The following is a 14,510-nucleotide window of genomic DNA, read 5'->3' as shown; positions in this document are numbered from 1 at the left end:
TCTTAAAACTTAACTCTTCACTTAACCGAGCATTTAAAACAATTAACCTAAGTTAAACTTTTCTTCCCTAAAATAATAATAATAAAATAAAATAATTATATATATATATATAATAAAAACATTTATTATAACTAACCCTATAATTATAAAAAAAAATAGCCAATACATAATATTATTAATGGAAAAATTGGAAGTGTTACAAATTTGACTATTTACCTTTTTAAATTTGAAAGATAAAATAAAATAATTATCCTAAATTTAAAGAAGAAAAACATAATTAAAACTTAAATTTTTATTAAATAAATGACATAGATTACTATTACACAATTGTGATTCATGAGGTTTAATTTAATTAATTAAACCTTAATAAATCAAAATGCATAACTACCAATTGAGGGAAAAAAAAAATTACGATAGTAATTTACCTAAAAATTGCAGAAACAAGCCAATCCGGTGAATCCACAGCACAAAGAGACGATGCATCACGCAACGTCGTTTTTACGCGACAGAAGAGAGAAGAGAAGAGGCTTTTGTGTTGGCAAATGGCAACACACGAACGCTTGCTTCATCGCGTGGTGAAGTGAAAGCAGCATTTCCCTAACTATGGGCGATCACGTAGCGAAGGGACAAGAACTCGCCAAGAAAGCGGAGAACAAGCTCCACGCTTGTTGCGCCCTGTTTGGTTCCAACTACGAAGACGCCGCCCAATTGTTCCACAAATCCGCCACTTCCTTCAAACTCGCCAAATCATGTCTCTCTCTCACTTCTAAACGCGCTTTTTCTTTTCTTCTATTTTTGATATTTTGGTCACACTTGTTTGTTTGTTCAGGGGACAAGGCGGGCTCACTCTTCGTCAAATCCTCTAAATGTCACATGAAGGTGTTTTTTCAGACATTAGAAGCTGCGTTTCGTGCCTTGTGTTTATTATATATATGGTGCTATTTTTCTAATGACATGTAGTGCAGCTAGATAACAAGTACGATGCTGCAAATGCTTATGTAGCTGCTGCACATTGCTACAAGAAAACTTCCACACCAGGTGCTCTTCAGCTTCTTCCCCTGGATTTCCTGTACTAGCTTTTTTATGCATTCACGTAGTCAATAGCTTGGACCCGTTTGATTAAGATCGGATGACTCATATTTCATCTTGGTAAACTGGACCTAAAACTTGCATTTGAGATTTGAGGCGCTTGATTTTCATCCAATAGTTACAATTTGTTGACTCTGTGAATGAGTGGAAAAACTGACTGCATCGTATCTGGTTGGATTGGTGTTTTGGCATTTAGGAATTGCAAGACAGTGAATTGTATTTTAGTGATATAGGGTGTGTTTGATTTCTATTTTTAAAAGCTGTTTTTAGTTTTTAAAGTATAACTAAACAAGGATACTTGGATAGCTTGAAGAGAGGGTGCTGTAAGACACGGGGGAGTGTGGGATTGAGAGAGGTCGAAGTGATAAAATCAGAAGATGAGAAAACATTTCTTAAGTGTTTGTATTTTTGGGTTTTTAAAATGCTTGTTTTGGAATCAAATTTCAAAGCTTAGGGTATGTTTGGAAACCGGTTTAGTGTAACTGAATGCCTATCCATCCTTAGAGTTTCTTCTATGTTTGTGCATTAGAATCTGCAATACCTCTATTCAACATGGTCCAAATGGGTTTCCAAATACACACTTGATAGAATTTGGATTGGAAGTTGGTTGGTGAGTAATGTGAAATTGTTTTAAAAAATGGTTTTTAAAATCAAAAAGTGAACAAGATAATCAAACAGTGCCGTAGCTAACTTCACTTCTGTTTTGGTGTTTAAGGAGCTATTTCCTGCTTAAATAAAGCTGTGACTATCTTCACAGAGATTGGTAGACATGTCATGGCTGCAAAGTATTCAAAGGTACTTTCATTGTTGAGTACACACAGGGACATGACTTGGCAAAACTTGATGGCATGTGCCTCTTTTATATTTCCCCATGCTGAAAACTTTTTTTTTTTTTTTTATGTACTTTTTTGTTGTTAGTGTTTACTGTTAGTTCTTTCGTTGTTTGAGGTTCTGATAGGGAGATTAGTTCTTTTTAAAATAAAGAAATTTGCAGTGTTGAATTTGTCTTTCTGGATTTAGGAAATTGGTGAGTTATACGAGATTGATCAAGACATTGAGAATGCTAAATCAAATTTTGAGAGGGCTGCTGAACTTTTTGAAATTGGGGGGAATGCAGAAACCTCTGTGATCCAGTGCAAACTTAAAGTTGCACAATTTTCTGCTCAACTTCAACAGTAAGTGTCGCTCTTCCTGTTCCCTTAAATGCAAGTTTTCAATATGATGCTTGGAATTATCCTTGTTTAACTTCCTTTTACCTGCATCTCTTGGAATTGCATGTAACTTATTTTCTTAAAACAGTTAGAAGCTATCCAATAATTGCATTGAGTTATGTATACCATCTTAACTTCATTTACACAAACTGATTTGGGATGAAGTGGGTTATAAAGTATTAAAGCATGGAGTATGTTGTTGTACTTGATATTTACCAGATATCAGAAGGCAATTAAGATTTATGAAGATATTGCTCGACAATCGCTGAACAGTAACTTGTTGAAATATGGAGTTAGAGGACATCTTCTTAATTCTGGCCTCTGCCAGCTTGCTCAAGGTGATTCCGTTGCGATTACAAACTCTTTGGAGCGCTATCAGGTTCTTTTTTAGCTTTTAGTTTTAGTGTTTCTTCTTCACATTGGAGTGTTACTTTACACACAAACATTCATCATATTTTCCTTTGATCATGTAGGACTTGGATCCAACATTCTCCAGAACCCGTGAATACAAATTTTTGGCCGTAAGTGGTGCAATTTTATTGGAACTTGATCATATTTAGATTAAGTCTTGAAGTAGAACAGGGATTTTATTGATTGTGTTCTGTTCTCAAGATTGAGTGGGAGATTACAAATCTAAGATAGAAGAAGCAAGAACAAGTGTACTAGGAGGAATTCTACACCCAGGAAATTCGACCTTCCTGCTGTCCTCTACCGTTGTCTACAATTCTCAAGGACTGACTATCTCATATGTATTTAAAACCTCTAAACTAACTTACAGCTTGTCAAATTAGCTCTAGTCTTAATGACAACCATCAACAGTATTAACTGATTCCCCTAATTCCCTGTACTCCCTTATATTCTTTCTAATACACACCCTCTTAAATTGTCCAACTATGGAATAACTCCTTGTCCATCTTGAACCCCAAAAGAAAAATGGTCCTTGTACTATTCGCTTGGTTTGTTACTATGCTCTTTTTCTTTTCTAGATCACTGTTTAATTTTATTGATTGAAATTTGTTATCAAATTTCAGGATTTGGTGGCTTCAATTGACGAGGAAGATGTTGAAAAATTTACTAGAGTAGTCAAGGAGTTTAATAGCATAACCCCATTGGTATACCTCTCTTTGTCCCAAGACCCAAGTATTTGGATAAACTTTGTCATATTCTTTTGTGTTAACTGTAAGAAAGATAAAATGATTACATTGTTTGGTATGTGAAATGATTAAGCAATGGTGACGACTTTAACTTTTGCAGTTTAATAAAACGTCACTAATTTTATTTATTTATGTTGACCTAAATAAAGATTTTATTGATTTTCAGAATCATATACTAAAATTTTGAACATGCACACAAAATGACCTTTTTTTCTATTATTTTTTTTTATTTTTTATCTAACCTTAGTAAAACCCATTTTAGAATCTCAAGTTCTTCGACACATTTATATGGGTGCCAATTTGAAATTGATCTTTTGTATACCTTCTTTGTCATTGTTCTCAAACGCAGCCATTTGTAGAAATCCTTTTGACATATCTTTTATTTATTTTTTTATTTTAATATTTTCTCTGACATTTCTTTGTATTTCTATCCTCTCGATCTCCCATTTCTTTTTGAACTAGGGGAAGGAATCATTTCCACATTATATGTGTACCCAAACGACCTTAGTTGACATATCCTCATTTTTTCTTTTCACTCGGCTACTGTTATCATTGCCTTAGGCACGAGAGCTTCATTTGTTACACCTTTTTTTTGTACCTGTCCATACTATTTTAGCATATTTGCCTTCACTGCATTTGTTTATATGTTTCATAATATCCAACGTGCCATAAAGTATATTGCACGTTATTAGCATTCTTGTCTGCATATCTTTTTGGAACTATTTGGTATTTTCAATGGTTGTGTTTTTATGTTTGTTCGGTATGATGGAGATTTGAGAATATCATTGTAGCATAAGGATGCATTTCTGCTCCTTAATTTTTGCTGCTATTTGTAAAATTAATTCTATTTCCAGACCTCCTTGATCATGATAGTATCTTGTATGACTTTTTGTGTATCAATTGGTTCCATACTATATAAAGTTATTGTAGTACATGTAGCATTCCCATGTCAAATCTGTTTCTATCCATCTATTTTATTTGAAAGTACATTTTGCAATCTTTAAGAGATGGCTAAAAATATATTTTCAGATTTATCGAAAGATTTATTGCTATTCTCTTATAAGTCCTATAAAATTCCATGTTTCTAAAGTTGCATGACTTGATCGTTTCAATGTAGGATTCTTGGAAGTCAACCCTTTTGCTGAGAGTAAAGGATGCTTTGAAAGTAAAAGAGATGGAAGAGGATGATTTAACATGAATCAATGACACTGAATTTTCTGCCGATGAGGTTATTCTCAACTTTTTAAATGCCATCAGTAAGGATGTTATTTTTCCCATGGTTCGACGGTTTTTTTTTATTTAAGCAGAAGGTTATCTGTGCATCACGCCTGTATATACCCAAAAATTGACAAATGTGTTTTCCGAACCTTTATTCCTGAGCTGCAGACCTTTATTCCTGAGCTGCAGAAGTTATAAGATCTAATTCATGATGTTTAAAGGCATTCTATACTAGACCGTGGTAAGTCGAATGAATTATTAGTCATTTGGCTGTTCTATTTTCTGTTTGGATAAACTTCTTCATAAGTATTTTTAAGAGAGAAAAAAAGAAGGAAAAATCAAATAAGTTTTTTTATACATTAAAATTTGTTCATAAATTAAAAATTAGCTTTTAGAGAAGTTAATATGAAAGAACTTCTACAAATTAATTTATGGATAAACTAATTTTAATTTTAGAAAAAAATATTTTATTTTTTCCTTTTATTTTCTTTTCCTATAACTGTTTATGAAGAAAATTATCCAAACAACTAACAAGTCTTATATCCTAAAGTTTACATAAGAAATTTATAAGTACTTTTAAGAAGACCGAGAGTATGTGTGAGAAATTGAGAATGGGGATTTTTTAATGTGCTTAAAAACCTTATCAACTCAGCACATTGATCTATTTATGATAATGGTTACAAAGTTATTTCTTTCGTCCTAAAATAACTACGGTTTAATGTTTTTATACACATATTAAGAATAATAATAAATGTATCACTTTTTTTACAATCTTACTAAAATAGTATTTCTTTTTCAATAAATATGTTACTTTTAATAGTGATAGTTAAATGATTTATTAAAAGATAAATTAGGAGAAAAAATAATATTAAATTGAAAAGTGAGGACATCAATTATTTTGAGAGAACATTTTCCAAGTACTAAAACTGCAGTCAATTTGGAATGTAGGAAGTAAAAAATAACAAATTATTTTCAAGAAAACCATTAAAATATCATAATTTTCTAACATACATTGAACTTAGTTAAACACTAAGCTACTTGGTACTTGGAAGGGTGATAAACATTAAATGCTCCTAATTCCAACATTTTCCTTCAAGTTGGAGAATAGATGTTTTCCAATTTCAGCTTGTATATTATTCTTTCAAAATTTGGAGAGTAGATGTTTTCCATTCTTTCAGCTTGATAGATCTCCTTATCCACTGCATGCTGCAGTCATAGGCTTACAAGTTTAATTGTACTGTTATATATCTGATTGGAATGTTGGACTTTAAAGGAAAAAATAGGAGAAAAAAGTGATGATAACATAAATAAGAATGCTAAGATGGATACGTGACTACACAAGAAGAAAGAAAGTATATAAAATGTTGGTACATGATGAAATATTGGTGTAACATTGATCGAGTTAAAAATAATACAAAATTGCTTAAGGTGATTTGGATACATACCAAAAAAAAAAAGTCACTAGAAGTACTTACTAGTGATGAAAGTAAATTACATTATTTTTGGTCTTGTAAAAAGGGAGAGGAGGGATTAAGATAGATATTTTAAGTCTTGTCATAAGGAATTAAATAGTGAATAATATTTCTAAAGATTTATTTTTAACCGACTCGAATGATCGTATAATTTATGTAGTCAACCTGGAATAAGACTTATTACTGTTGCTTCTAAAAAGAATTGGGTGCCGCAATAAAAATATGATATCAAAAAATCGCCTTTCAGTGAATTATAAAGTTACATTTTTTAGACACTCAAAGTTTAAGAGACACTCAAGCAAGTGACAGCTCATTTTTTTTTCTTTCATTTTTTAGTTATTTTATTATCTTAATTTTTTCATATAGTACATTTGAGGGAAGAGAAAACAATTTTTTAAAGGTGTTTTTGCCTTATATGTGTGTTTAAAAAACTTTTTTCATTATTATTTGTTGATTGTGACTCAAAATCTTTTGTATCATCTATATGTTTTGTAAAGTCTTTCGTTTGTATAGTTTTATAAGTTCAGTTTGATTCCTTTCGTTTGATGGGTTTAGACTATATATATAGTTTATCTTCATTAGTTTGATGGTTTTGTTTTGTTTTATAAGACTTAGTTTTAGTGTTTTGGATCTATATATATATATATATATATATATATATATATATATATATATATATATATATATATATATATGTCTTGTGATACTTTCCAAGTGTGAAGCGCAACATAGAGAGAAAAAGTGTAAATAGTAAAGTGTTAAGTGTGAGCATGGAGAACTGAGAAAAGAAAAAGATATGTAGAGAAGAACAAAGAACCGGTTAGAGAAATCAAGGGGTTCTAAGAAGAGCACGGATTGCTCTGTTGTAAAAATTTGATCTTGTTTTCAAATAGTAGAATCAAGTGGTGCCATTTGTGGGAATGTGTGAATCCTAGTGCACAAGAAAAATAGGAGGTCACCATGGAATACTTGTGGTAGGAGGTCATCATGGAATACTTGTGGTTTATCTGCTGAAAGAGAGGTTTAATTGTGGTCTTTTATTTGAGGAAAGGATTGTTGAAGGTGCAATCAAAGGCCCACATCACTAATAGGGTCCAACAAGGAGGGTACCCCACATACATGTTCACATTGGTATTGTATTGTTTACTTTGAGTCTAAATTCTCATGGTTTTGCTTTTAGTTATCTTTCAAAAGGTCTTATATCAATGGAACATGAACATGTGTGCGCTTTATAAACCATAGTTCTCCTCCTTTTCATATAATGTGGGACTTTGATTGCACTTTCAACAATCATTCCCCCAAACAAAAGATCATGGTTAAACCTCACTTTTTAGCAGATAGACCACAAGTATTTCACGGTGATCCCCCACTTTTCCACCGTTAATTCATGACAACAAGACATGTTTCTGACCTCCATGTTATTGGCAAGATCTGCACCTCCATATATGGACCCGTCGTCAAAAGCCACTAAATCATTCATACTTGCTTAGATTGGAGTCGATTCTCCATCAGTCCTGTTACCACTTCTTCCTGTACACCAGAATTCACACATCCCCACACAATAGGATACATCCTACACACATATCTACATTGATATATGTACTGTGGTGGTCTCCCATTGGCCGACCCGAGGCACATCAACAAAATGTCGAGCCCATAATAGGGACCTAAATATGGGAAGATTCACTGGCTCACTCAGACAATCAATAAGATCCCACAATCCGTGGGAACGATAATAAAGATTGGGAGTTACGAGTCCACAATGGGACGTGATTTATGAGATCATAAAGAGGAGTGTGCGATTCATGTCTGTAACGCTACACCATTATATATAGCAATGATTAGGTCTAAGAAAGTAGGTTACTCTCATCGAATGTTCTAGGTCAAGACTGCTGTCAAGTTCTTTTAGCTCGGTATCGCTAAGGGTTCTTCGGCGGCGGTCTCCAATACCGGAACATTTTGGCGCCCACCGTGGGGCAGGTAAAACTGCATCCCACACCTTTGTTGTTGGACGTGAGCAGAAAGTCTCAATACGAGGAGTGAGAGAAGTCGTAGGAAGTAGGAACACACTACACGCAACAACATATCCAGATTCACTCATTCATTCATCATCGCCAACTATCTCCATAATCCACGCTTACTGGTCAATACCATGTGTCAATATGATACACCTTTTCTTCTTCTGACTATTCACTGACGCTGCACCACCACTTTCATCTTTGGTTTGGTAAGATCAAAAAAGAAAAATCCCACCTTTTGCTTGTGTTCTTGAGAAAGTCACTGTTTTGTTAATACCCATGTGCTATATTCATGTTATTCCCGACATCACATGTTCAAAAATTGATTTGGAAGCCCTGTTAGATCTCGGGGTGATTCACGTTGTGTCACGAGATTTTCTGAGGTTTTGATGACCATGTGGTAAATTCCACCCCTCTGTGTTCGGTGTTGACTTTATTTGCATCCAAAATTGGATCTTAAAACGGGGTGGTTGGTTGCCATAGAAGATTTGATTTGATTTGATTTTATGTTATTTTGTTTTGTTGGTTTTAATTTGTAAGGAAGATGCAATCAAGGGGTGTGCCCCTTGAAGAGAGAACGAGAGGTGGCGGGCGGAGAGATTTCCAAACCCAAACACTGGCCATCCGATAAGGCCGCAACAAAGAAACTGATTCACAAAGAAAAAAAAAAAGCCCAGTGGTTTCACGAGAAAGCTGCGCAACGGAACCCATCTTCACGTGACCTCACCTCACCTCACCTCACCTCACTCTCTTTCTTTGATTCAAAATCACTCACTCTTACTGTTTTCCTTCCAATCGGATCCACCATGAGGGACAAGGACAAAGAAAAAGAGACAGAGAAGAAGAAGTACCCTATCGGCGCCGAGCATTACCTTCTCTACGAGGAGATTGGCCAAGGCGTAAGCGCTTCCGTGCACCGGGCGCTATGCGTTCCCTTCAACGAGGTCGTCGCCATCAAAATCCTCGACTTCGAACGTGACAATCGCGATCTCAACAACGTTTCTCGTGAGGCCCAGACCATGATCCTCGTCGATCACCCTAACGTCCTCAAATTGCACTGCTCCTTCGTCGCCGAGCACAATCTTTGGGTGGTTATGCCGTTCATGGCCGGCGGTTCATGCCTCCACATATTGAAAGCCGCGCATCCCGATGGTTTTGAAGAGGTTGTCATTGCAACCATTCTCAAAGAGGTATTGAAGGGTTTGGAGTATCTTCACCATCACGGACACATCCACCGTGACGTCAAAGCCGGTAACATTCTCATTGATTCGCGCGGCACCGTTAAACTCGGCGATTTCGGTGTTTCTGCCTGCCTATTAGATTCCGGCGACCTTGGTGCGAAAAGCACTTTAAGGTCGGCACGAACCTTGGTGCGAAGAGCACTTTAAGGTCGACATTTGAATGACCCAAACCTTGGTGTGAAGAGCACTTTAAGGTCGGCATTTCGATGATCAATCCCTTGGTGTGAAGAGCACTTTAAGGTCGACATTTGAATGACCCAAACCTTGGTTGAAGAGCACTTTAAGGTCGGCATTTCGACGATCAATCCCTTGGTGTGAAGAGCACTTTAAGGTCGACATTTGAATGACCCAAACCTTGGTGTGAAGAGCACTTTAAGGTCGGCATTTCAACGATCAATCCCTTGGTGTGAAGAGCGCTTTAAGGTCGACATTTGAACGACCCGAACCTTGGTGTGAAGAGCACTTTAAGGTCGGCATTCCAACGAACAATCCCTTGGTGTGAAGAGCACTTTAAGGTCGACATTTGAACGACCCGAACCTTGGTGTGAAGAGCACTTTAAGGTCGGCATTTCAATGACCCAAACCTTGGTGTGAAGAGCACTTTAAGGTCGGCATTTCGACGATCAATCCCTTGGTGTGAAGAGCACTTTAAGGTCGGCATTTTGATGATCCAAACCTTGGTGCGAAGAGCACTTTAAGGTCGGAATTTAGAAGATCAAGACCTTGGTGTGAAGAGCACTTTAAGGTCGGAATTTAGACGATCCAAACCTTGGTGTGAAGAGCACTTTAAGGTCGGAATTTAGACGATCAAAACCTTGGTGCGAAGAGCACTTTAAGGTCGGAATTTAGACGATCAAGACCTTGGTGTGAAGAGCACTTTAAGGTCGGCATTTTGACGATCCAAACCTTGGTGCAAAGAGCACTTTAAGGTCGGCATTTAGACGATCCAAACCTTGGTGTGAAGAGCACTTTAAGGTCGGGATTTAGACGATCAAGACCTTGGTGTGAAGAGCACTTTAAGGTCGAAATTTAGACGATCAAGACCTTGGTGCAAAGAGCACTTTAAGGTCGGCATTTTGATGATCCAAACCTTGGTGCGAAGAGCACTTTAAGGTCGAAATTTTGACGATCCAAACCTTGGTGCAAAGAGCACTTTAAGGTCGGCATTTTGACAATCTAAACCTTGGTGCGAAGAGCACTTTAAGGTCGGAATTTAGAAGATCCAAACCTTGGTGTGAAGAGTATCTTAAGGTTAGAATTTAGAAGATCCAAACCTTGGTGCAAAGAGCACTTTCAGGTCAGCATTTTGACGACCCAAACCTTGGTGTGAAGAGCGCTTTAAGGTCGGAATTTAGACGATCAAGACCTTGGTGTGAAGAGCACTTTAAGGTCGGAATTTAGACGATCAAGACCTTGGTGCAAAGAGCACTTTAAGGTCGGCATTTTGATGATCCAAACCTTGGTGTGAAGAGCACTTTAAGGTCGGAATTTAGACGATCAAGACCTTGGTGTGAAGAGCACTTTAAGGTCGGCATTTTGATGATCCAAACCTTGGTGCGAAGAGCACTTTAAGGTCGGCATTTTGATGATCCAAACCTTGGTGCGAAGAGCACTTTAAGGTCGAAATTTAGACGATCAAGACCTTGGTGTGAAGAGCACTTTAAGGTCGGAATTTTGACGTTTTGACGATCCAAACCTTGGTGCGAAGAGCGCTTTAAGGTCGGCATTTTGACGATCCAAACCTTGGTGCGAAGAGCACTTTAAGGTCGAAATTTAGACAATCAAGACCTTGATGTGAAGAACACTTTAAGATCGGCATTTAGACGATCCAAACCTTGGTGTGAAGAGCACTTTAAGGTCGAAATTTAGAAGACCCAAACGTGAAGAGCACTTTAAGGTCGGAATTTAGAAGATCCAAACCTTGGTGTGAAGAGCACCTTAAGGTTAGAATTTAGAAGACCCAAACCTTAGTGTGAAGAGCACTTTAATGTCAGAATTCAGACGATCAAGACCTTGGTGCAAAGAGCACTTTAAGGTCGGCATTTTGACTATCCAAACCTTGGAGCGAAGAGCACTTTAAGATCGGCATTTAGACGATCCAAACCTTGGTGTGAAGAGCACCTTAAGGTTAGAATTTAGAAGACCCAAACCTTAGTGTGAAGAGCACTTTAAGGTCGGAATTTAGACGATCAAGACCTTAGTGTGAAGAGCACTTTAAGGTCGGGATTTAGACGATCAAGACCTTGGTGCAACGAGCACTTTAAGGTCGGAATTTAGACAATCAAGACCTTAGTGTGAAGAGCACTTTAAGGTCGGGATTTAGACGATCAACATAAATCAAGTCAAACGGTCCGCCCCAAGTTGTGACCCAAAGTAGGTCAACAAAATGCCTACGTGACATGCTCTTCACACCTTAGTGCTCGAGCATGGAGGGCTATGTACCATGAAGGTCTTCCACAGACCGACCTGCCCAACATGCTCTTCGCACTTTAGTGCTTGAGCATGGAGGGCTATGTACCATGGTGGTCTCCCATTGGCCGACCCGAGGCACATCGACAAAATGCACCATGGAGGTCCCCCAAAAACCGATCAAACCGAACCTACGCAATACCAACCCAACATGCTCTTCGCACTTTAGTGCTTGAGCATGGAGGGCTATGTACCGTGGTGGTCTCCCATTGGCGGACCTGAGGCACATCGACAAAATGCCGAGCCCATAATAGGGACCCAAATATGCGAAGATTCACTGGTTCACTCAGACAATCAATAAGATCCCACAATCCGTAGGAACGGTAATAAAGACCGGGAGTTATGAGTCCACAATGGGACGTGATTTATGAGATCATAAAGAGGAGTGTGCGATTCATGTCTGTAACGCTACACCATTATATATAGCAATGATTAGGTCTAAGAAAGTAGGTTACTCTCATTGAATGTTCTAGGTCAAGACTGCTGTCAAGTTCTTTTAGCTCGGTATCGCTAAGGGTTCTTCGGCGGCGGTCTCCAATACCGGAACAATATATTATTATTATTATTATTATTATTATGATTATATAATGACAACATCTTGAGCAAATACCTGTGATTGTTAATTGCTCGCTGAATCATGTACGGTCGATCATATAATAAAGAAGTGTGACACTTGAGGGAGTTGTTTTGAGAGAACGAGAGTAAACCCTAAACCATTTTTAGTCATATTAATACATAATTTTAAAAATTTATACGAAAAATTAAACTCTTAATTTTAACTGGTCTTCCAAAGATAATCGGGCGTTGTAATCATTCACATTTTTATTAATTTTTATTTATTTATTGTGATTAAGTGATGTTTGAGTCATTTTGCACCTACCTCAATATTATATTCGCTGTAACCTAACTCCAAATAATTGGTACACGTACCTCAGTTCACGACAAAATTTCCAATGTTTGTTTTTGTTTTTGTTTTTATAGTTAAAAGGATAAAACATAATTATAATTCTTTAATTACAGTTGATGTTAAATTTTATTTCAGTATTATATATTTATATTTATTATAAATCTCATTAATATGTTTATTATATTAAAATAAAATTTTAATTTTAATGGGAAAACATCAAAATCATATTTAAGAATATGTAACTAACTTTTTGAGTTTTTTCTTAACTAAAATGGTCTCCTTCTCGTTCGTTCACGACATGTGTATCCCTTTTTTTAATAATTTGCAATTTCGCAAAATGACGACAGAAATTAACAATCACTGCACTATAATGACGTATACTACATATATTGTATTTTCTGCAATTTGTAACGACATGTTTGTTATGAATAAATAACTTGACAATAACGTGTTATTTGACACAGTCAATCTTCTGTCATATATCAATGACAAGCAAAAGAGAATCATAATCTGCTCGGACATTTCTTATCTTGTGAGGCTCAATATTAGTTAAGTAGTTACAAATTTATAATTGAATAAAGTTTTTCATGATATAATTGTGAAGTAAGTTTAGGAATTGTGGCTTTGTTGGGCTTTTTAGCATGTAGTGTTTTGTCCCGTGGAATTAGGATGTCACGTCCTTTTTACCATCTTTCCTCGATAGAAAAAAAAAGATGGTAACTTATGCATAATCATTTTGTAAAACATTTTAATAAAGATAATGAACATCATGTTAATTATGAAGATGCCATGTTAGTGATAATGAAGATTTTGTAAATCATTTTTTTTTATACAAAATGTCAGCAAAATTAATGAAGATAAATGGTAATTTTTTTCAACCGAAACAAATTGTCACTAAAATATATCATTTCATATTTTATTATTTAATGGTAAGTATAGTAAAATAATTTTTAGAATGATATTCGTACCACAATTTTTTATGGCTTTTACGAACCTATTTTTCGATGTGTTAAATCTTGATACAATGTGATTTTAAGAAGATCATCCTACAATATTTTTTTTTTACATAGAATAGAATTTCTCAACTCAATAATTTACGGTTTTTATTAAATTTTAATGGTTTAATTGTTAAATTAAAAGTTCTTAATGACTAAATTAAGTCTACATATTTATACAAAATTCAAAAATTATTTAATATTTCATTACATTAATTTAAATTAATGTATATATATATATTCATAAAAACATCTTATACATTAATTTAAATATATATAACGAATTATTATATAGGTTATATATTTTGCAAAAAATAATTATAATCTTGATCTATATATTAAACTTTTAATTTAAATAGTTAAATCATTAAAACTAAATAGTTATTGAAGAGTTATCCTTGTAACAAATGAATCTCTATTTTATTTATTTAATTATTAATCTTTCAATTTTTTATTATAAGATATTGAATTATTTATATTTCTAAGACATTAAATGTGTTTACTATTTATTTAATATTTTAAATTATTAAGACAATTTGTACAGAAGTTTTAAAAGGATATAAAATTACTCTTAAAATTTAGATGAAATTAATTTGCAAATCCCTACATATTTGAATTTTTAGATATTATTGTTCCTTTTTCCACAAATTGATATAAATATCCTATATCTTGGACACTAAACGGTAAACCTTAAATCTAGAATACACTTCCTTTCCTTTCAAATTTCTGAGTTATC

The 14,510-nt window shown here is 35.1% G+C and overlaps 1 protein-coding gene and 1 pseudogene across 1 annotated transcript; both read left to right on the top strand.

Annotated features, from left to right (window-relative positions):
- Positions 1-488: 488 nt before the first annotated feature.
- On the top strand, positions 489-4,950 carry LOC109796778 (alpha-soluble NSF attachment protein 2). Its single transcript, XM_020356567.3, has 9 exons — positions 489-751; positions 830-879; positions 966-1,038; positions 1,805-1,884; positions 2,110-2,264; positions 2,520-2,679; positions 2,774-2,821; positions 3,332-3,412; positions 4,572-4,950. Exons 1-9 carry the CDS (start codon positions 604-606, stop codon positions 4,650-4,652), a joined length of 876 nt encoding a protein of 291 aa, XP_020212156.1. The 5' UTR covers positions 489-603; the 3' UTR covers positions 4,653-4,950.
- Positions 4,951-6,882: 1,932 nt separating this feature from the next.
- Positions 6,883-10,207, top strand: LOC145956931 (serine/threonine-protein kinase BLUS1 pseudogene; annotated as a pseudogene).
- The last annotated feature ends 4,303 nt before the right edge of the window (positions 10,208-14,510 follow it).

This window comes from Cajanus cajan, chromosome 4 (assembly GCF_000230855.2).
Source record: "Cajanus cajan strain Asha chromosome 4, NIPB_CcT2T_4, whole genome shotgun sequence".
NCBI classification, from domain to species: Eukaryota; Viridiplantae; Streptophyta; class Magnoliopsida; order Fabales; family Fabaceae; genus Cajanus; species Cajanus cajan.
The sequence above is the reverse complement of the archived record's forward strand: the minus strand, read 5'-3'. Positions and strand labels throughout refer to the sequence as shown.